The sequence below is a fragment of the Pteronotus mesoamericanus genome, unplaced genomic scaffold (genome assembly GCF_021234165.1).
Source record: "Pteronotus mesoamericanus isolate MK-2021 breed Mesoamerican mustached bat unplaced genomic scaffold, CSHL_Meso_final contig_1201, whole genome shotgun sequence".
NCBI classification, from domain to species: domain Eukaryota; kingdom Metazoa; phylum Chordata; class Mammalia; order Chiroptera; family Mormoopidae; genus Pteronotus; species Pteronotus mesoamericanus.
The window spans coordinates 941,015-964,470 of record NW_026555042.1 but is presented as its reverse complement, the minus strand read 5'-3'; the positions used below and the strand labels follow the sequence as shown (position 1 = coordinate 964,470).

Genomic DNA, 23,456 nt, shown 5'->3' with positions numbered 1-23,456 from the left:
CGGCACTGGCGGAGAAAGCGCACCTTACGCACGGGTCCCGGGTTCTCTGAACACGTATCTTCCCTGAAACTGAATCATGGTGAAGACATCAGCTTTTAGCCTGACGCACGCCAGCCCCTCGCCGCACCGAGCCCATTTCTGTCAAAGCCCCTCGGTGACCGGGTCACCGACCCTCCCAGGTGACAGTAGGCCGTTCACACACCAACACAGGCCCCGCAGTTTCAGCGGAATTCTAGAATGCACCCCAGGGCACTACTAACGCTGCAGGCCAGGCAGCTCCACCCCTGGGGCTGTTCTGGGCGTGGCGGGACCCCTGGTCTCTACTCCCTGGAGCCAGACCCCAGTCACAGCCTCCCAAACGGTCTCCGGCCATTGCCAAATGTGCACGGGGGGAAACCGCCCCCAGGTGAGAACCATGGTGCGGGACTTGCATGGTGACCGCGCTCATCTACCTCAGGCGCGATTCGTCTGCTACGTACAGGCAGCTTTGTCCACCTGCAGGCACACCAAGCTCCCCGCTCTCATGACACCAGTTTGAGCCTGGAGCGGGTCCCACAGAAGCCGTGTTTTCTCGGTCTGCGAACGCCCTTGTGCCAACAACACCGTCCTGTCTCCCCTCCCCACCCCCGCTCGCCGCCTGGCCCTGGTGGGCTGCTTCCTCCGCCGCTTCGCCCACACTGGGGGCCAGGGACTCCCCGGCAGCCACCGGACGCCCCGCTGAGGACATTCCTCCGCGGAACTGATGCCTCGGCCGCCTGGGCTTCGGAGCCGCCCTGACAGACGAAACGTCGACGCCCGGTCCCCTCCGAGCCCTGGCTCTCTGAAGCCTCGAGGGAAGGCCTGCAGGGCTCTTGGCCGTGAACCCGGCCCGTCTCACGCATGCGCCTCCTGCCGAGGTCAAGAGGAGACGGCCAGGGAGACACTACAGGGGCCGCATCGCCCACGGGCCCCTCACCAGGGACACCGGGCAGAACCCCGTCGCCCCGGATGCCTGGGACGGGCCACCGAGCTCAGAGGCCCCCCGTGGGCTGGGTCATTGGGCCACACCCAGCCTCCGGGCTGTATTTCAACTTGGACCCGGCGCCTCGATGACAAAGCGAGACTTTCAGCGCAAGGGGCCCACGGCCCACACTGCCGAGGCGCTTTCAGGAGCAGCCCCCGGGGCCCCCGGCCCTCGCGCTGACGGCGGCCGGGCAGTGAGCGGAGACGGGCAGCGTCCTGCCGGTCTTTTCTCACCAGATGCACGTTACGGCAGATCCGATTACAGAGCCTTAGAAAACGCACACGTGGAGAGACATCTAATTAGGGTGTCACTTCATCCATCCTAGGGACACGCAAAGGGAAGCCACCCCTGGGCTCCAAGGTGCTCGGTTCTAAGATTAATTTTCTTGAAAAATAGTAAGTCGTCCTTAGTAAACGCCAACAGACTGATAGATCTGAACCAGGATCTTGACGCAGCTGTTGAGTTACACGCCACTCGAGAGCTTATCTCCGCGGCCCATTCACTTCCCCGACACGCCCTCAGGGCGCGTGCTCGAACCTGCGGGGACGGGACTAAGGCCCTGCTCCTGAGCACGCGATGTTCTGCCGCCCGGCTCGTGCATCGGCCCCGCAGGCCACCGTGGGCGCCGGGGGCCGGCGCTGAGAAGACACGTCCGATCCCCCAGAAACAGGGCACGCAAGCCGAAATGCTCCCCGCGCGGGGAAGAACTAGGCCGTTTCTCCTCCCACCCTGAACTCACACAAGCAGCCATCGAGCGACGCTTCCTGTCACTGGTGACCAGGCAGTCGATGGCATTAACGCGAGAATTAGAATTCCGGCATCGCCGCCAGCGTTGAATTAGGGTTAGAATTCTGCCGAACTCCCCTTTGACTCAGCGCATCGCACGAAAGGCTAAACCTGAAGTAAGAGAACGAGCCCGCAAGAGTCAAGTCCTTGCTGAATTATCAAAAAGCCAGGTGAACGTGGCTTTTGCTCTGTGTCTGGGAGGACCCAAACGTGTGGTCCCAGGGACGGCGTGGACACGGGACACATGGTTGCAGGCCACAGACGCCGGTGGACAGCTATGACCACGGAGTCGCCACCGTCCAGGGCCCGGGCCTCCCTCCCCCTCCTGGGCCCCGGCGCACGGGGCCCCGCCCGGGATGCCACACGTGGGCCCGCCCCGGGCCGCCGGAGGTCTGTCGGAAGAGCACAGCCACGGCGCTGGGGCTCAGACGCCCTGGTGGCCGCCTGTGCCTGCAGTGGTCTCTGACCACAGGCTCCGGCGGACAGGCCGGGGGGCCTCGCCAGCGGTCGGCTCAGGGCGCTGCGCCCCAGGCCCGCGGCGCACGGCTTCGTCGCGCACTGGCTGAGGCAGTGCCCTGCCCCACGGCACCTTGCCTTTGCTCCCCCCGCACTCCATGTAAAAGAGCCACAAACCTCCCAGGGTCGTCCTACTATGTCCCCACCCTGGCGAGTTGGTAAGGAAGTGTCACTTCTCAAGCAGAGACGGGCCGCTTTGCTCTGCGGCAGAAAACGCCCACTGGACCCAACGAAACCCTGCTGAATGAACGGGAGGCCCTGTGTGGGGGCTGCCGATGCCCAAACCTGGGTTCCCTCCCGCCCACGCTGCCCCGGGGCCGGCCCGGCGGGCACCTGCGGCCGGCCGGCCCCTCCCCGGTCTCCGCGCCGGACTCTGGAACCGCTGGGGCTCGGGGAGCCGCGCTCTGCTTACCAGAGAAGGGGGCGGTCCGCAGGGGTATTTTGATGGGCGCCAATGTCAGGAAGTGGCAGGGCTGCTCGCAGAAGGGGGACGGGCCCCCGCGTCCCCCGGGGTCCACGGAGACCATGGCGGCGGCGGCGGCGATGGCGATGGTGGGGCTGCTGGCGACGGGCTTAAGGCTGTGGTGGCAGCCACCTGCCGAAGAGGGACAGGGGGTCAGCACGGGGACACCCGGCGGCCACAGGAGACCACGCCACTTCATCACGCGCCCCCCGAGCACAGGAAACAAGCGGCACGGTGCCCCCCTTTCCTGGACCCGCATACAGCGTGCCCGTCTCCCAGAAAGAAGCACGACGAGTTTCCCGAGTGTCGCGGGTGGGCAGAGCACACGCCCCATGTGACAGCGAGTCACGGCACTGACTGTCACCTGTTCCTTAAAGAGAAGGGCCCGGGCTGCCAGGCGTGTGCTCAAAAAAAGGAGTCCCCAGTCCCCAAAGTAGTGGTGGTTCCTGAGGGATGTTTTGCGTGTATGGCTGGTTTGCCCAGCTCTGGAAAACAGCTTGGAAATGTTTTCTGAAAAGCCTCACACAGTTTGCAACTTTTAACGTGGCATTTCCCTCCCTGCGACTCAGCCTCCTGTCCGACGCCCTCAGAGACAGGTTCGCAGTGACAAACGGCACTCAGGCGTCTGAGGGGCTGCGTCCACCCGCCGAGACTTCGGCTGCCGGTGCCACCGTGTCCGGGAGGAGCGCCGGTGGCCGGGACGGCTCCCCGCGCGCTCGGGGAGCAAGCAGCTGGCAGGACCGCCTCTGCCTACACTGTGCGGCCATTCGGTCAACACCCCCTCACCTGGTTGGCTTGAGGCCAAGCCCGTTTAGCTCGCAGGGACAGAGCGAAGGCCACAGAAGGCCGCCTTCAGGGGCACAGCTGCCGGTAGGGGCACACGGTCCACACTCTTCTCGTTGGCCCGCTTTTTGAAGAGTGCGGCCGGGGAAAGGAGGCTGGGAGCCGGTAGGTGGGTCCCTGCCCGCGGGGCGGGGTGGTCAGGAAGCCCTTATCGTGATGTTACAAGATAAGCACTTCCCAGTACCACGAACGGCCTTCCCCGGTCCAAGTATCGGAGCTCAGGCAAGGGACCGGCTGTGCAAATTCACCGCGTGCGCCCAACAAGCCCCATCGTAATAGCTGTCGCCTGTTACACAGCATCGTGACACACTCAACTGAGTGCAAAGAAGTTAATTTCTACATTCACTGCCCTCGGACAGGCGTCCAGGGTCAGACAGCACGGCCACGTGGGGGGCACACGTGTCGACCCGCACAGTGATGGGGGGGGATCAGCGCCCAGAGAAGCCCCACGCAGACGCGTCTGTTCAGATCTGGCCTCCCGCCCCGCCCCGCCCCGTGTCCGCACGTGCGCTGCGTGTCGGGGCGTTCTCACGGGCCCGGCCTCCCGCACGCCCCGCTCAGACGGCCCCCCGTGCAGCCCCGTGGTCCCCACGCCCTGGCCCGAGCCCTCGGGGGCCGCTGCCCAGGCAGGCAACCCCTGTAACCAGCTTCACCTCCCGTTCAGAACGGAGGTTGACGAAGAGGGAGAAACCGTCGGCGCTTTCAAAGAAGCGGCTGCGCAGACAGGGCTGTTCTGTGCGCAGAGGTACGGGGACGGCTTTATGCCCCATGTGATGATTTTGTTGTCAAAACTGATGTGTCAACTGAAAAGGAAAATGAGGAAGTAAACGCATCTGCCTGTTAAAGAAAAACACACAGGGGAAGTGGGTTTTTAACTTTTGAATTCATTTGGTTCTAAATATAAATGCGACGCTCTCTGGCGAGTTCACAGAGTCAACTGCATGTTATCAGAGGAGACAGGAAGTCAATAACCAATATTGACAATTATCTTGGTCGCTGATGAGCGCGCTGGAAGGAGGCCCGAGGGCTGACCCCAGAACCCGGCACCTGGGGCGGGTGGTGCCCCGGCCCTCGGAGAGCACACGGGCACTGACACGCGTGTGCGGGTTGCCAGGGGCAGCACGCGCACCGGGGGCAGGTGCTGAGGGACCCCCGCTCCGGGGGTGCGAGAATGCAACGGGGTCCGGCGTTCTCGCGACCATCCTCTTCCCTGCCCCCCGCCATGGTCGGGCGCCTGCCCAGCACCCCGCACGCTGGACCGCACACGCGTGCGACGGGAACACGATGCCAGGAGGCGAACAGATGAACGCCGCAGGCCCCGGCCGCCCCGGGGCGCCCGCTGCTCCACGCGAGGGCCTCTCGAGCCGACCCCAGAAGAGACGCAGGCGCCCAGGACGCTGTGTTGGCTGATAAAAAAATGATCATAACTCGTTTTCCCCAAAAGGCTGCAGAGAATCCCTGAGTTCAGTAAATAACAGTGAGATAAGATAGGTCCAGCCAAAAAAAAAAAAAAGAAAGAAAGAAATGAAAACTGCTAAGCCAGCTAAGAGAGAAGCCAGAGATGCTGTCCCACAAGGGTTACTTATAAAAATCAATGTTTGAACCAAAACAGTAATTAAGCAGGCGCCTGCCTTGGGAAGCCCCCGCGCCCCTTCCCGGCCTCCGTCGCTGCCTGTCGTCCCCGTCTGCCTCCTGCGGCCCCCTGACCTGCCACGAGCCACGCGGCACGCTCCACCCTGAGGGGCCCCGGGAGCCCCGCGCCCCCATGTGCCGCCCAAGACGGCGGGGCTCACGGAGGTTAAAGGAGCTTCAGGGAGGCCCGTGGACGATGGCGGTGCCAGGCCTCTGCAGACGGGCCCGCCGCCTGGGACGCCTCTGCCGCCGGAGCGGCTGGGAGGCTCTCTGCTTGGCCCCCGCCTGGGCCCTGCACCTGGGGGCCCTGCCACCAGCTGAGTGTGGGGCCCCCGCGGCCTCAGCACCACAGTGGCGCCGGAAGCAGGGTGGGGGGCCGGGGGGCTGTGTCCCCGTGCCCTCAGGCGCCCGGCGGACACTCTCCTAGAGCTGGAACCCGGACCGCGGCCCCGTGTGCTCCTCCCAGGACGCAACAGAGAAGAAAGAGAGGGGCTGGTGGCCATGGGGACTGGGGCAGGGGGACAGTCAGGGCCCTAGAAGCTTCCGGCATCAGGCTGAGCACAGTGCATGTCCAAGGGTGCCCACTCAGAGTCCCCGCTCCAGGTCCCTGCTCGGGGTGCTGCTTGGGGACTGGGGGCTCTGCCTGTCCCCGCTCCCTCTGCCCGGGGCAGCCCCCGAGGACGGCCCAGGGGGTCGCTGCTGTGCCCTGCAGAGGACAAGCCGGGAGGCCAGCACCGAGCCCGGGGTCGCTGTGGCCCTCAGGCCGGGTAGCGGCACCATGAGGAGCTGGCGTCTGCGTCTTTGCCAAAGACAGACAGATGGGGCCTCCGCAGGTCGGAGTGTCGGAGGTCGCCGTGGCGGGGGGAGGACCTCGGGGTCTCCGGGCGGCCGGAGCAGCTCCTGCGGAGGCGAGGACCTCACCCGACACGCGTGCTCACAGTGCAGAGCCACGGACTCAACACAATCGGCCACCACTGTCTGCTACGTCTGCCGAGCAAGTGACTTCAGCTCCGGCGGAAACCATGCGGGTGGCGTGTCCACCACTGGGCGTTTTCTCTGCAGAAACAGCAGCGCTGGGGACAGAGGCACGGGGTGCCCCTGGCCCTTGCCTGCCGCTCTGGGTGTTTCTGCCGCCCACTGCTCCAGGAAGAGGGAGCGTGTCCAGGTTTGATCGGCCACCCATGACTCGGGCTGCGCGTCCGTGTGATGGTCGGGCTCCCTCGGCTGTGGCCGACTCGAGGGCCCCCGGGGGGTCTCCCCCGCTGTCGGACACCTGCACGGAGCCATGCCCCAGCTCCCGGCCCGGCTGCGGGCTGTCCGCGCGCAGAAGAGGGCGGCTCTCAGCCCACCCCCACCAGCTGTGACACACGGTCTCAGGTGGGGACCGGCCAAGCCGCTGAGGACAGTGCTCTGTGGGGGCGCCGTGCGGGGCAGGTGGGCGCGGCCGCCTCCGCCGGACCCCGGGGACCCACGAGCTGTGCTGGCGGGGACGAAATGGAGGACCAGCCCCCAGGCCCTGCCGACGCCCAGCTGCCGCGAGGCCGCCTGTGCCCGGGTGTGGCGAGTGGGGGCAGAGGCCACCGGGCGCGGCCCCCGCGACCGCCCTCTGTCGGTGTGACGGGCAGGCACAGGTTCCAGCGACGGGTGACAGACACTCCTGTGTTTAGCAGCTTGAGGAGGAGCATTCTCATGCATTTCATGGCTTTTCTCTGACTATTGAAGTAACACACGCTCCTTAAAAAGGGAAAATAAAAGCGACCATAGAGTTGGAAACTAAAGCATCCCTCACCCCTCAGCCAGAAGCGGCCGCAGTGGCGTCTGGGCGGGAGGCGCCCGCACCAGGGCGGGTGCCTGAGCACGGCGTGAGCGTGCCCGGGGCTCCGAGGGGTCGGGTCCTTCGGTTCAGACACGGTGCTCCCCGCTTTTACAAACTTACGAAAATGAAATAAGAGCACCCACTTCTGTCTAAATAATCTTTATTAAAAGTTAAAGACTATTCATTTTTAATAGCGATGGACGTATCACAATTCGCTTAACCAGTCACCAGTCAGGGACATCTGAGACTCTGTCTTCCCCCTGGGATAGTAAGCTGTCATGTGTGACCGACCACGGCCATGGACTCACTGAGTGGAACCGTATTAACACTTGGAGGGGCCTGAAGGTCCTCCTTCTAACAGCTGCGGAAGGACAAACAGGCTCAGTTTCTGACCGCACACACTGAGCAGAGCAGAGGGTTTTGAAGGCTGCGCTAATTTAATAGGAGGATATTATATTTGCTGGTTTAAATTTGCATTTCCTCAATTACGTGTGAGTAAACCCTATTTTGCATAATAATTAAAAATAATTTATAATTTTCTGTGACTCATCGGTTTATGTGCATTTTTTATTATGATATCAGAATATTGTCCTCTATAACAATTCTTTTAAAGCTTATTACATTACATCATAGGTAGATTAGTGCATCGGTACCTCATTTTAAAAACTGATGTCACTTTAGAATAGGTTCAGGCCCTCTTATAGATTTTTTAAAGTACACATTCGTTTATCTTATCGTCTGTATGCCATGATCAACACTTTTAAGTGATTTCTTACTAATCAAAAAAGTAACACAATTAGCATCGCACTACACCCATAAGTTAGTTTGAAAAGAATTGTTCCATTTTCCTATCCAAGCCACAGCGAGCCTCTCCAGCTGGACAGTAATTCAGCTTTTCCTTGTGTGACGTTCGGACATCGGTGAAGGGGGTGACCCGTCTCCCTGCGTTGCCAGACCTGCCCGGGGACCTGACCACCGGCCCCGCCCTGTGACGGTCACGTGTCCCCTTTGCACCGTCTAAGTGACTATTAATATGCAGGAAATACACTGTCTTTTGTACGTTTGTATTTTATCATCCAGTTGCCAAACTGTCCTTTAAATTCTGAGAGTTATCAGTTGAATGTCATGACCTTTCAAGATACGAAAGTTATAAACTTCAAGTGGCTTTTCCTGTTTGTGTTCCTTTCGTATTGCATGGGCTGAGACTGCCGCAAGCAGCCAGAGACGAACAGCGAGCAGCTGTCGCGGAAACGACGCCCACGGTCGCCGCGGTGGGGCGGGCTTTGGATGCGTCTTACGCGGCCCGCTGAGGGGTTACGCCCCCTCTAGTTAGTACCAAGCAACACATCCGCCTACCGCCGAAGGAGAGGACACTTTTTTTCTTATTAAACCCACGGATGCGATTTCCTTGTCAATGCTTTTCTTATTTCCACACAGTTCCTGCGACCGGGAAAGGCACACCCACCCCGAACCCTGGAAGTGCCCCTGTCCCCGCGCCGTCACAAGCTCAGTAACGCTCGCAGGATCGTCACGGCGCCCTTCGCACGTGGAATCTGACCACAGAGTGGACTGGCTTTGGTTTTTTTCTATTTTTGAAATCCGTTGGGAACATGAGTAAACGACTTCGTACGGGCTCTCCTTGGAGTTGGGAAGGTTCACCAGCGAGGCCCGAGGAGGGTCACCGGGCGGGGGCGCCCCAGGCGGGGGCGGGGGCGGGGCAGGGGCGCAGCCTCCGCGGGGCCCAGGCCCAAGAGGCAGAAGACTCTGGGTTTCCTTTACGCGGGCGCCTCTTCTTCATCCAAGTGGAATAGCTCCTCCCCTCCCAGAAAGCAGCTCATCTAATTATAATATAAAAGTTTACTAATATCGGACAGAGATGTCTCCACATAACCTTTCTTTTTTTCTGACCATGGGCAAGGAAAGCATTTTTAATCAATTTAACTTATTGTGTTTAAAACTATAAATGTCCGCCTTGATTTTGATCGTGCGCTTCCTTGGGTTTCCTCGGTTTCCTCCAACTTCCCGACACCTGCGGCTGCGGCGACCCCGCGCTCGCGGAGCTTCCTCGCGCCGCCGCCCCAACACGCACGCACCCGCACGCCGCGCTCGGCTCTTTTGTCAAAGGTCCACCGTGGCCCCCGCGACGCGCCTCGCTCGCCGGTTTCCATCCGGATCCGCACGGGCGGCTGGGCTGCTGCGCGCGGCCTACGGTCCAGCTTCACCTCTCGGTTTCACTGCGTCGTGGCAGCTGAGAGCCCAACCGTCGCTCTGCGCTCTTTGGCAGGGCGCTCCACAGCGTTACTCGTTACTCTTCTTTCCTTTACCTGTCCTTGTGGGCGCTTCCAGCAGTAACGCGGCAGAGAACCGCGCGATGAGCCCCGCCTCCGCGCCACCCCACCCCCGCGGCCCTGGCCCGCCCGCCCCGCGCGCCGCGACTGCCTCCGCCCTGTCCCCCTGTCCCCCTGTCCCCGCTGAGTTTCAGAAGCCGCCTCCATAGCGTCGGGGTCCGTTTACAAAGAAGCCTGCGCACAGAGCTGCGGTCACACCTGCAAACTGGCAAACGGGCAGCAGCGCCCTGATTCGCTGAACACGCAGTGTCCGGATTTCTCCAGGTGTCTTTCAATTTTTTCTTTCAGAGTCAGATAAAATTCACACACTTTCCTGCGCGTGTCTCTTAAGTCTCTCTTTAAAAAAAAAAAAAAAGTTGGGTGCATTCAGGTAAAATTTACATTCAGTGAGGTTTGCTCTTTTGGGGGGTCCAGTTCTCTGAGTTTCAACAAGTGCCAACAGCCAGGCAACCACCACAGGCAGGGCCGGTCCACACCCCCCACCTGCCCCCTCCTTCCCCGCCAGCAGCACCCTCCCCGGTCCCGCCCCTGGAAACCGCCGTCCGCTCTTGGCCTCCGGTCAGAACAGGGCGTCGCGTGCGACAGGCACGTTGGTCCTTTCTCTGGCCGTCACACCGTCCAGGTCCAGCCGCCCGCTGCGGGGACCACCAGCCTGCTCGCGGGCACGCGCCGGCGTCTGTCCGCTCACCAGGGCAGGGGCGTTTCGCTTGCCCCCGGGTTTGCTGCGGACATCTGCGGGCAGGCTTTTGTGGGGACGCCTCTATTTCTCTTGGGTAAACGCTCAGGGCGTAGGACAGGGCGGGCCTGGGAGACACGGCCACGCGCTGCGTCCCCGCCAGCGAGTGCCGGCTGCCCGGTGCTGCTGAGCCCGCGGGCACTGTGGCGGGCGGCGGGGCTCGCGCTGCAGACTCGCGTGCACTTTCCTGAGGGCGGAGAACACGGGGCACTCACGTTTCACGCGCCCGCTTGCCGCCCGCACATCTCTGCTGGCGATGAGTCTGGTCGCCTACTTTGCCCATTTTTGTTGGGTTGTTTTCTGTTTTCTTATTTTTGACTTGCCAGGGTCTTTGTGTATTCCGGATACCAATTCTTTATTAAATACATTTTTTGCAAATATTTTCTTTTAGTATTTGGCTTTTCTTTTCGTTTAATTACAAGTGCTTTCTAAGAACACCAGCATTTGGGGGGATGAAATCTAATTTATGGATGCATTTCCTTTTCTGGTTCATGATTTTGGTGTCATATCTAAGAAATCTTTGCCTCATTCAGGATCGCAAATTTTTCATTTATGTTTTCTTTCAGAAGTTCAAGGGTTTTTAATTTTATAACCACATTTATAATCAATTTTGAGTGATTTTTTTTGTATATGATACACGGTATTGGTCAAGATTTGTTTGTTTATGGCAAAGGCAAGGGCTCAATTTTTTCTAAACCATCTATTTATTGGAAAGGAATCACCTTTATACCTTTGTCAAAAATCGACTGACCATGTATGTGTGCGTCTATTTCGAGAAGGTCTATTATTATTCCTATTGATCTTCGTCCTTACGCTTTGGCCAGCCCCACAAAGCCTGTGTTCTTGCAGCTTCGCCACAGCGTTGAAGCCGCCGATGCAGGAGCCCTCCCGGTCGGCTTTCTCTTTCCCGGCCGGCGGCTGCGGCCCTTCCCCTGGCTTTCCGCGCCAATTACAGGGTTGGCTTGTCAAAGCCTGCGAAGCTGGGGTTTCATGGAGGATTACGTGGAAGTTACAGGTCAAGCTTAACATCGCTGAGTCTTTCAGCCCATTAACACACAAAAGCTCTCTATTGATTAATGTCCAATTTCTCCAATCGATGTTTTCTGTTTCTCTGGGCACATGTTTTGTTAGCTTTGTCCATAAGCATCTCTGTTTGGGGGCTTCAGTGGTGCTGCTCCTTGATTTCCGGTTGCCCGGCCCGGCCACCCAGGAACTCCGCGGTGGCACCGTCACGTGGGCCTTGGCCCGGCCACCGCGCACGCCCGCTGCTGGTGCTCACGGTGTCTACACGGCCTCATTTTGCCTGCCCAGAGAGACAGTTTTATTTCTTCCTTCCTGATCTGTGTGCTTTCCGCTCTTTCCTTTTCCGTTTCCCTACAGATGGTGCGGGCCTTCCGGCCGCTCCCGCGCAGCGGAGCAGAGCGTGTGCTCAGTTTCATCGCGGATGCAGCGCAACTTACCCGTCTGTAGCTCCTGGCGGACGCCCTTTGTCCGTCTGACCATGCTGTTTTCCTTCTTCGTTGCCTCGATAAAGTAGATACCATAGATTTCCTAGAGCTAAACCAGCACCGCATCCCCAGGAAAGGCCCCGCTTGGCCACAATGGGCGGCGTATTTTGTGTATCACTAATCTCGTGTTGAGGGGTTTTGCATTCACGTCTGTGAAGTATATCGGTCTGTAACTGTCTTTCTTTGTAATACCTGTCTGGGTCTTGTATCTGAGGGCCTCTGACGTCGGAAAAGAACTCGGGGGACGTGGCTCCTGCCGCGGTTCTCTGAGGACACCGGCTTCCAGGCGGCATCAGCCCCCGCTCGGTGCTGGGAGGGAGCGCGGGGCAGCTGCCTGGGTCAGCGCGCTCCCTGCGGAGGACGTGCGTGTCCCTTTTCTCCACGTCCTCGCCAGCCACCTGCTGTCGCTGGTCTTTTCGATAACGTCCACTCCAGCAGGTGGGAGGCGACATCCCCCTGCGGTGTCGCTGTGCATTTCCTTAAGGATGGGGGTGCCGAGCGCCTTTCCATGCACCAGTCGGCCATCTGTACGTCGTCTTTGGAGAAATGCCTATGTAGTTAGGCATTTAACTGCCCATTTTTAAATCATATTGTTTTTCTTTCTTTGGGGGTTTTGTTATTGAGTTGCATGAGTTCTTTACAGATTCTGGAAATTAATGCCTTATCAGATACATGATTTACAAATATTTTCTCCTGTTTCGTAGGCCGCCTTTCGTTGTCTTGATTGTTCCCATTCCTGTGCAGAAGCTTTTTAATTTGATGTGATTCCACGTGTTGCCTGGTGCTATTGTTGCCTGTGTTTTGATGTCACATCTAGAAAACTGTTGCCAAGACCAGTGGCCTGGAGATTTTCCTTCATGTTTCATTCCAGCAGTGGGATGGTTTCAAGTCTTGTGTTCGAGTCCTTCATCCACTTCGAGTGCAGCTCTGTAAGTGGTGTCAGCCCGGGTTCTGTGCCATTTTTCCGAGCGCCATTGATCACAGAAGCCACCCCCCCCTTGTCAAATACTGCTGGCTGCGTAGGCGGGGCTGTTTCCGGTGCCCTCTCCCGCTCCGTCCGTCCGTGTGCCTGTGTTTCAGCGGGCGCCACACCGTTTTGATGGCTGCGGCTTTGTGCTAGTTTCAGTCAGGGAGTGCAACGCCTCCGGCTTTGTGAGTTCTCAGGGTTGCTTTGGCTCCTCACGCTCATTTATGGTTCTGTAAGTATTTTAGGGTTCTTTTTTCTTTTTCTGTGAAAAATGTCATTGAAATTTGATAGGAATTGCACTGAATCTATAGATGGCTTTGGGTAGTATAAATATTGTAACAATATTAATTTTTCTGGCCCATGAACACGGGATATCTTTCCATTTGTTTGTGTCTTCTTCAATTTCTTTGTCAAAGTCTTGTAGTTTTCATTGTATAAATCTTTTCCTTCCTTGGTTAAATGTATCCCTAAGTATTTTTATTGTTTTGATGCTGTTGTGAATGGGTTTGTTTTCTTTATTTCTTTTTTATTTTGTTGTTACTGTATAGAAACTCAACTGTTTTCTGAATGCTGATTTTGTATCCTGCAACTTTATTGAATGTGTTGATTAATTCCAACAGCGTTTGGTGGAGTCTCTAGGATTTCCGAGGATATAATATCACATCATCTGCAAATAAAGACAACTCTACGTCCTCTTTTCTGATGTGACGCCTTTAATTTTTCGCTGATTGCTTTGCCCAAGACTTCCAGTGCTGGTTTGAAGAGGAGCGGCCAGAGCCCTTGTTCCTGATCTTAGAGGAAGAGCTGACATCATACACCACTGTGATGTCAGCGGTGGGTTTGTCGCCTGCGGCCTTTCTGCTGAGGTGCGCGTGTTTCTTCCCTACCCAGTTTGTGGAGGGTATTTTTTTTAAATCACAAAAAGACATTCACCCTGAGAGAGGGGCCGGGGACTTGGGCAGCCCCGTGGTTCGGGCGTGGGGTCCGGCACTCTCTCCCTGGCCCTTGCTCGGGTGTTCCTGGGGACTAGGACCTGTCACCCTCTAGGGCATGAGGCAGCCCCCTAGGGGTCTCCTCCACCTTCGGCTCCCGGGGAAAGCGTGGGAAATCGCGCCCTCGGGCGGACGAGCCCACGACCGCCGGCCGGCACCTCCCACCCGCACCAGACGGCGGGGGGGCCCTCTGCTTCCTTCTCATCTGACCCCGCTGCGCGCACAGTGACACCGCTGGCCGGGAAGTTAGGAAGGCGTATTGGATCGGCCTCTCGAAGCTTCAAAAGGAAGATTTAGATAAATAGACCAACCCACGATGGCATTAGGTGTCGGCCCAATTCATTAGGGTGTTAAAAGTGGCCATCCTTGTTTGAAGAGGGGGTGGTCATTTGGAACTTGACTTGTCAAGGAAAGATAGGAATCATAAAATGAATGCCTCCAAAACAAAAATTGGACCCAACTGTTCTTTCATAAACTAGTGAGTTCCTCTCATGGCTAAAAGGTCTGTTTCTGTCGGTCTTTGTGTATCTACCTACGAATATTGTAAACATAAGATAATTTTTAACTTCCAGATGATAGTGTTAAAATTAATCTAAAGGCAGGTTCTTGTAAGAATTGGGTAGTCTAAAACTCTGAAAAATATACAATGCTTTTTGAGTTCACATGATCTCAGGTTAATCCTTCTAAAGAAAAGCTAGCTTAAATGTGTTGGTCTAAGAACAGGCATGTCTTTTGAATTATGAACAATAAATGTCATATTTGTATTTTTCCCCAGGTTTACAAAAACAAGTCCGCGTTAATAGCTGACTTTGATGGTGACTACGGCACACGTCTGTAGGAGCTATAAACTGTCTTCCTCAATTTGCCAAGCTAAAAAACGCTGCTTACTTACCCCTTAGTTTTCACTAGAAATTGAGGTTTACGGGTTAACACCTCAGTCCGCATGGGAGTAGCGTCGCAGTGTTCCAGAGGGGCCCTGGAACACATCACAAGTCTGTTTGTGTGAGAAGCTGCATGGGAACCACTGTAAAGTGAGTGACGGAAGACGGCGAAGGTAGTTGGGCAGGTCAACGACGGCTGTGAGTTAAAGCAACAGCCAGAGCCACGGGGAACCCACGAGGGCCGCGCGCCCCTTCCCGGGCTCCCCGGCCACCCCGTTCCACACGGCTTTCAGGCTGGATGCGCACGAAGGAACTTCGGAGTCGACACGATTGAAAGGAGGCATCTTAGCGCCTGTCGAGGGTGACACGGTCACTTCAAGGGAATGTCGGCTCGGTAACCACTTCCCCTCACTGGGCGCTCCCAGGAGACGCAGGCCCCGGAGCTCCCTGACTGCCACCTGGAGATCAAGTTTGTTAAAGAGGACATCAAATAAAAGACACGCTCCGTCATTGGAAGGGGCCGCATCGTCGCCTGACCGCGAACGGACGCCTCCCCGCGTCCCCGACACGCGCCTGCGCCCGCAGCGGGCGTCCGGGCCTCCTCGGGAGGGGGAGGCTGCCCGTGGCAGACGGAGGCAGCCACCCCGCGACATCCGCGCGGCCGGCGTGCCCGCCGATGGCTGCTCCACGCAGGAAACGATGGGCCATCTTTACGTGTCTGCTAACGACAGCAGTCCTGATAAGGGCTATCATTGTTCCGTGGCTTTTTCCATATAGTCCAACTGTCCGTGATTGCTGAACACGCGTGAAATAGCTGTTAATGCTCCCACGGCTTACAAAAACGCCCTACTGGATGCCAGACGCAGAAAGAATGAGACTGCAGGGAAAACTCACACTGTGACAGCTCACAGGACAGAGAAGATCAGTGCTTCCGCAATGAAACACTTGGGACCCGAAGCCTTCCCCTACTGCCCTTCCCTTTGCGGGGAGCTCGGCCTCGTGTCTCGTGGGCGTGGTATGGCCCCATCCCCAGGGGCCCGCCGTTTCTACGAGACTGCGCGCTGCTCAGACATCCCAGAAATAAGCCTACCTCGCCCGTGAGCCCGCTCTATCCAACCAAAAGGCTGGTGGTCATCGGCGCATCCCTCCGGCGGATCTATAACCGCAAGGGAGAGCCGTGAACGGGAACGGGGCCGCAGGGGCCGCCAGTGCAGCGATCCCATCGTCGCCCCAGCGGGGCTGGGCGGGCGGCAGAGTCACGCGTTGTAGCTTCTCTTTTTCTTGTTTCCTGAATGCACTGGGGTGACACTGGTTAATAAAACCCTACAGCTTCCAAGTGTACAGCTCAGCGACACATCGTCTGCAGCCTCTGCTCCCCACCCAAAGTCAGCCGGGTCTCTCTCTCCCCCTCTGCCCTCTTCCCTGGTGAAAGGCTTGGGGCCCGCCCTGCCCAGTGTTCTCGTGCATCTGGGCGCAGACACCTTTGGAAGGACCGAAGCAGCACCCCCGGAAAGGTGTCACCGCCCTCCGGAGAACACGTGATCTTATAACCCTCGGGCAATCCGATCCCACCGCTTCCTCCGGTCTTCCTTCTGTTCCCTCCTCCATTTCACAAGCGTCGAAGAGACTGCAAAGCCATTATTCCCTGGAGCACTTGAGACCTTGCTTCCCGGCAACTGCCATCAAATAAACCCTTACTAAAAATTCTCTATAGGTTTGGATGTTCCTTACGTCGACAGCCTCTTCAGCTACACACGTAGCACGCCCGCTGTACGGTTTCTAAGAAGAGGGCGACGGCGCGCTGCGTGCTGAGGCGCGCCCCCGGGGCATCGGGAATGAGCCAGAGGCAGGGAGCCCGCTCGGAGTCTGCCTGAACCCCGGAGCTAATTTATCTATTTTTAAACTAAATTCCTAACTATTTTGGCCACAGTTATTGCCAATGCGTTAGGACACTCACATAGTATTCATACCTAGACCCTGAGAGCCACCTGCAGCCACGGAACCCGTGTGCCCCGCCTGCTGGCCGATCACCCTCCATCGCCATCCCATGAAACGGTAACACAGCCGCGCAGCGCAAAGCGTTCACAAGCGCAGGTAGGGATGGCGCGCACGCAGACTTAGGTGCCTCCGCGGTGCCCAGGGGCAGGGCCGACGGCGGCCTTCAGCCAAGCAGCGCTAGGGCTCCCGAACACACGAAGGCGGGCGCCGCCCCTCCTGCCTCGTCGCTCAGCACGGTCCGGCGCACACGAGGGCGCCTGAGGTGGGCACACGGGGACGCGCACAAAGCCGCCCCCTCACCCGCCGGCACACACGCCACCTTGGCAGGGGCATGTCCTTGTTCCTACGACTTAGAGACACACACTGAGACAAGCGGGTAGGTAGGAAATTACAGGAGGCTAATGTGATTCTGAAGCCATAAAACATCCCATAATGGAAGGTGTTGCAGGATAATTTTTGCACAGGCAACATTTGCTTTTATGATATGATCGTGTGTTAAGGTGATTTTAAAAATCAATTTAAAAATTCATAAGGTGATTTTACCCTCCTGGTGCTAAACGGGTTTATTACACAATCTTTCATCCAGGGGTTATTTTCTGGGGGTTCTCTCCAGGACAGACGTGCTTTCAGGTCGCCAGACTCAGAAGGCAGAACAAAATCCACCTTCCACACGGTGTGTGTCCACAGGCCCCGCCCAGCACCACCCCCGGCGTGCGGGCAGAATCCACCAGTCTTGCGCGCCCTGCAGGCCGGGGGCCTTGCAGCGCGCGCCTCGCCCCACGCCGGACACAGGTTTAAATGAGTCTCCTGATCATTCCGTGCCCCTCGTAAGCACTACCGGTGAAGATCTGGTCCAATTCTAAAAAGAAAGGACCAAAAATATGTTTCTGGGCAAATCCTTCGGCCATCTCTTCACCTTAAAACAAATTCCATACCCCAAAAACACAGGCAAGAAGTTACCCCAAATTCAGTTTCTTTACCCAACGGAATCATGCCCACAGAAAGAAAAATATTACTGAAAGAATTTTTCAAACAACAGTTTCATTAAAATGGCAAATATAGTTTCCATACCTAAAACTAACTTCTGGCTAAAACAAAAAGGAGAGGCACGCACGCAACCACCCCCGTTCGGGCACCAACCTGGTACAGGCTGCGGCGGTAACGCCACGGCGGGCAGCGGCCGGGAGGCAGCCGCGGGCCGGCACAGGGACAGAGCCACCGGGCGCGCCAGCAAGCGAGGCTTGTCACACCCGCGGAACAGCCTCGAGTCCTCGGGAGGCATCCACACCGAGTCCAGGGCAAAGGAATTGTTGAAAAAGACCTGTCCACAAAGAAAGCAGGTATGACATTTCAGACCGCACACGTGGTAGAGGCTAAAGACGGCTGCAAAGTGCTTATCTTGTCTCCCACCGATCAAGTATCGGAGAGTCTGTAAGTGGGGACTCGATAAAAGCTTCGCTCTCCAACCTAAAGACCCACGGGGCTCCAATAACAATCACCGTCCGGTTCGAGTTGTCCGCGTGGGTCTTCCACTACCGACCTGATTAATTCAGCCCAGCAACCCCTCCACAGACTACAGAACCGCCCCAGTGAGCTGGGTGGTGTAGACACGTCACCGCGCTAATTTATTTTATTTTATTTTTTTTAGTTTTCAATTAAACAAAGTATAGTCAGTAAATTTGAATTCAAAACCCAAAGCAAACCTTCGGGAAGATGAACACTTAATAACAGCAAGAAAATCTCACTACTAAAACTTATACTTGAATTATATAATGTTTAAGGCTCTCTTTCGATCGATTGGTCCAGATTAAAAACTGAAAATTGTGAAAAGCAGGTTTTGATTCTCAATCGAAAAATGTATATTGTTCTGTGGAATCCAAATGTTTTAAACCAAAACAAAATGCCCACTCCCCACCATCTGCTGGTGGTTTTGAACAGGCAGATCTTATTCCGAAAAGATTTCTCTTGACACCTAGATGGTCCCCGTAGTGCAATTAGCAACGAGAAAATACAGTTTCCCGTCGTTATGGAACTATATCCGCCGAAGCCACGCGCGTTTTTACCTTACAAGCGGGTGTCCGTTTGTCTAGCCAGCTTTTCCCCACAGCGGGCGCGAGGGCGGGCGGGCAGGCGCGCGGCACGAGGGGCGCCCGCTCCACCGCGGGCGTGGGGGGCGGGCCCAGGGGCGCAGGGGGGCCCCCGAAGAGCCACTGCAACACAGGGGAGAGAAGGCGCTTGTTAGTCCGCGTCGGCCAGCCCTGCTCCGCACCAGAAGGCACCGGAATGGCGCCTTTTTTAACAGAGGGCATTTAAAAATATACATATTTGACTATGAGAAAAATTCCCTTTTCCTCAGTCAAAATACCCCCCACCATTTTCACAAATTTTAAAGATTGACGTTCGTGCATCAGAATCACCCCACAGCACTGCCCGCAGGGCGCCCCCCCCGACACGGAGGACACGCGGCGGAGCCCCGGCGCGCGGAGCGGGCGGCGGGCAGGGCGAGGCGCGCGGGCCCCCTTCTCGCCTCCGCTGCCCTCCCCGCACAGGCCGAGGGCCGCACCCCGTGCGGGCCCTTCCAATACCACCCCGCGTGTGAACTATTCTCACCATTGTCAAGACGAACACAAACAGCACTTTCAAAATAAATCTAGCCGAGCGGTTAAGATTTAAAGTTGCCCAAGGCTCACACATGCAAACTGATTCCAAGGCAAAGACGACGCAGGTGAGCTCCGCACGCGCCAAAGACCCCCAAGCAGGAAATAAAAGACCAAGTGCGGGAAGGGCTGGGTCATTAGGGAGACGGCCCCCCTAATTAAAATGATCGGATCTTCATCAGGCAAGAACTAACAAAATCACTGCCTAGCGAGCCGGAATGCTTCACCATCTATTTCTTATGAAATCATAAAAGCATTGCCTTAATTTTCCCGTTGTGTGAAAAGGTTCCTTTAGTTCTAAACACTGTCATTGAACAGAAGAAGACATGTAGCACAAAAATATCTAAAAGATTAATATGGTTTTAAATTTGTTCTCCTTTCCATTTACACGGGGGGAAATGCAGTGTTCCGTAGAGGAGGGAAAATGTGTGGCTCCCGGGCCTCACGCGCCCCCAGTGGCGGCGCTGCGGAACAGCAACCCTCTGAAAAGGCAGCAGGAGCTGCCGACGTCTGTTCCCCAAAACCCAGTGTGAGCCGCATCGCACAGGAAGGTTCGTACCCAGGACCTGCCTGCGTGATGGAGCGTTAGGTCTGAAGACCAGGGGAGTTGAACATCTCTTGGAAGGGCTCACGAGGCAATATCGGAATAACATTAATTAAGGGGTGTAGTCCGACGCACCGCTCCTTTGAATATGCTAATGAAGACTACCCTTGGAATAAAATACGCGTCATTCCCGCTTTAAATGCATCTGCATAGTTAGGGAGCAAACAATGGATCCGGCCCAAACCAGCCTGCCTTGCTCGGCTGCGCCACTAATTGAAGGTACAGTCACTTTTTCTCCCTAATTCCGGGGGTCGAGCGCCCCGGGATTACGAAGGACGGCTCGGCTGGCCACCAAGGTGGGCCCGGGCGGGCGGGCCTGGGACGAGCGGCGGCGGCGGGGCGCGTGGGGGCGGGGCGCTCCTTCTCCGGTAACATTTCTCAGTGTTAAAGGCAGGATTTCCCTGCCGGCTTCCATTGGTTGGAATTCTCTTAAGCATTGTCCTGAGTCTATTTTCACAAGGAAAAAAAACCCCAGCCAGATCAGAATCAGAAATAGCTATTGATTCCCGGCTCGCTTCTCAAGTCTGGTGGAGACTGTAAAAGTATTAACTTCTCTGCGATAAGTCGCCACGGTGCGCGGCGGCCACGCTCGGCTCCGGCGGGGCGACTTCAGCACCGCGCTCCGGACAGCGGCCCCGGCCCGGGCGCAAGTTGCGGCCGCGGGTGCACCCCGGGGCCTCGGGGGCGAGTCTCTACCAGGCTTGGCTGAGAGACCGCGAAATGTACTCAGAGCACTGCCTGGAGGCAGAACGGGACGGCGAAGCAGGAACTTCGTTGCCGAAGCCCGGCTGCCTCTGCTGCGTCCTGGCGTTTGGGGAGCCCGGGCGCCCGGGGCTGGGGAGCGCGAGCCCCGAGGCCAGGGCCGCCCGGACCGGCGAGGGCCGCGCCCAGGGACAGGGGGCCGCGGGACGCGGAGCCCCGGCGCGCGAGGCCGAGGACGGGAACCCGTTACCTGCCCGTGGAGCAGCGGGAGGTGGTGCGCGGCGGCGGCGGCGGCGGCGGCGTGGTCTGGCGCAGAGGGCAGCGGCACCAGCGGCAGCAGCGGCTCGCCGGGCGCTTGCCAGCCGGGCGGCCCCCGGAGCAGCGGGGCGGCGGGGGGTTGGGCCGCGGCGAGCAGCACAGGCTGGGGCGCGACCCCGGCGCCCAGACAGAGCAGCCCGGCCGAGCCGGGGACCATCCAGACCCAGGGCGGAGGCGGCGGGTCTGCATTCATCGGCCACAGGAGAGGCTGCCGCCGCCGTTGGAGCCCGGCGCTCACCAGCATCCTGCATCCCCGCGCGGGCGGCGGCGGCGGCGGGGGCGCGGGGGCGGCGGGCGCCGGAGGTGCGGGCCGGCGGCGGCGCGGGCTCCGAAGCGAACTCACTTGGTTCCGCGGCGGCCGCTCGCTCCGCCCCTGCCCCGCGCGGGGAGCCCCTCCTCCCGCCCGCCGCCCTCCCCTCCCAGAGCGGCCGCCGCGCCGCCGCCCCCGCCGGGCTCGGCCGGGCCCGCCAGCGTCCGGGACCTCGGCCCAGGCCCCGCCCGCCTGCTCCCCTCTCCTGGCCCCGCCCGCCCGCACCCTCCCCGGGGCTGCGCGCCCGCGCCTCCGGGCCCCTGGGCAGGCGGGGCGGGCGGGGGCGCGGGGAGCCGAGGGCGCGCTTGGCCGGGTTCCCGCGGATCGCGCCCCCGGACTCCCGGGAGGCTGCTGGAGGCCGCTGGCCCTGGCGGACGGTGCGCACGCCGCGGCGCGGGAGACACACACGGCTGCCCGGGAGCCGGAATCCACGCGCGGCGGCGAGCGGAGGCCCAGGTGGCCGCGCACGAGCCTAGCACGTCCTGCCGCCGGGCGGGGCTGGGGGCGCCAGCCGGGACCGCGCAAGGTCCGCTCTCGGCCCGGCTCGACTCCGGTCAAGGGCGCAGGGCCCCGGAGGGGATGCTGGCTGCAGACCCCGACGCTAGGCGGCACTGATGGCCGCTGGGGACGGGTAGACCGCTCTCGGAGAGACCTGCCAAACACTTTTCTAGCCCCCAGCGGGCCCTCTTTCCCAGCGGCCCCTACCCCACGCCCCACTAGCTCTGGTGCAACGCACCGGGCAGGTCGCCTCCGAGCCCCTGCTCGGGACATCCAGGCGGTCGCGTGGAAGCGCCCTGTGAACTGGTCCTGAGGTCCCGCAAGCGCAGCCCTGCGCTCGCCTTTACCCACCGCGCGCGGCCTCCGCGGCGCACCACGGGCTGCCCGGGCCGAGGACGGACCCTTCCTCCGAGCACCCTGCTCGGCCCCGAGCCCGGCTCAGCGCTGCTCGCCAGCAGCCACCGCCAGGCGGCGCGCGTCCCGGCGGCTCCTGCGACCACCCCCGGCCACCCACGCGGGGCCCTGGGACGGCCAGCCTCCTTCTGGCGATCCCCGGCCCGCAGCAGCGGAGCCCAGACCGCGCCCAGCTGTGCGCCATTCGTGCTGGGGGGCGGGACGGAGGCTTCTCCGTGCCGATCGAGCCCTCGGGTCGCCCGTGGGGAAGCCCGAGCGGCCACCTGAAGCGCAAGCCCAGAGCTGCTCGAGAGAGTTTGACGAAGAGGCTTCCCGCGGCTTTGGGCGAAGGCGGGGTTACGGGGCTGGCGTTGCGGACCCTGCGGTAAAACCCGCCCGGACCTGGCCGGACGGCACGCCCCGCCCACCCGCGCCCGCGGACCCACCTGGGGCCCTCCAGACGCGGGCTCCGTAGCCTCTGAACTGGTCCGCGCCATCCTCCTGAGACAAAGGCGGACGCCCGAGTGGTTTCCCCAGTGTGCGTCTAGGGCCGTCGCCCCTAATCCTAGTTTGCTCGATTCCTCTGCTCTGGCAGGGTCCCCTTTAGATCCAGGCATATGTTACTTTGCATAGCTGGCATCGCCGCACGCTCCCCCATGCAAGCCATTTTTTTCAATTAGCAAATTCCTCTCTCTTTGATGCAAAAGTTCTGGCAAGATTTTGGTGGGGTTTTTTTTTCTCACCTAACATCAGAAAGCTCTGCAGATACGAAGCCTGTGTTACTATTCAGCTCAAGCTTTTAATTCATGTGCATGTATTTGTAGGTGCCCACAAATGTGACAGCACGTTCCTCTTGCCGGCCAGGCCACAGCCAGGCTGCAGGACGGGGCCGGCCGCCTTCTAATGTGCCCCCCCTCCCCCCCTGCAGAGGGTCCGGTGTAAGAGCTGTCCGGGCCTTCTCCACCATCCGGAAACTGGGCTTGGGGACCCGTCATGACAGAGTCCTGCGCGCACGCTGCTCTCTGCAAAAACCAAGTGCTGCACCCACTCACCCCGCGCTCCCAGAAAGGCGGGGTTCAGCCCCCCTTGCGGTTGCCTCTGCAGGCACTGGGGGGCTCACCCCATTCCCACACACCACTGTCCTTGGACTGGTTCCGCTCACGTCAGCTTTTGTCAACTGGTGATACCGGACCCGTCCCTGGCCCCCCGTGTCCTGAGCGCCAGAGGCCTTGGGCCGCCGCTGGACTCCGAACAGAAGCTGAAAACCACGGTAACTGTCGCCGCTCCACCAGGCCCTGCTGCGGCTGCCTGCGCCCATGTCTCGCAGCTCTGGGCCCCTCTGCCACGCCCTGCCGAGGGCTGCCTTCCAGGGACACGGCGGGACAGCGCAGGGGCAGGGCGACCCCCTCGGGTGACTAACAGGCACAACAGGGCACCCGGGATGCGGGCTCCCCCTCCCCCCGTTTCCGTCCCCCATCTTGGGAG

At 59.0% G+C, this 23,456-nt stretch overlaps 1 protein-coding gene across 1 annotated transcript in view; it reads right to left on the bottom strand.

The window, feature by feature from the left end:
* Positions 1-20,978, bottom strand: part of TCERG1L (transcription elongation regulator 1 like) — an 81,121-nt gene extending 60,143 nt beyond the window's left edge. Inside the window, exons 1-4 of the mRNA XM_054584935.1 lie at positions 20,703-20,978; positions 18,553-18,699; positions 17,630-17,810; positions 2,718-2,900 (exon numbers count right to left, since the gene is read on the bottom strand). Of these exons, the coding sequence (XP_054440910.1) occupies positions 2,718-2,900; positions 17,630-17,810; positions 18,553-18,699; positions 20,703-20,963 (772 nt within the window). The 5' untranslated portion in view covers positions 20,964-20,978. The remainder of the gene's footprint in view (positions 1-2,717; positions 2,901-17,629; positions 17,811-18,552; positions 18,700-20,702) is intronic.
* Between the last annotated feature and the right edge of the window lie 2,478 nt (positions 20,979-23,456).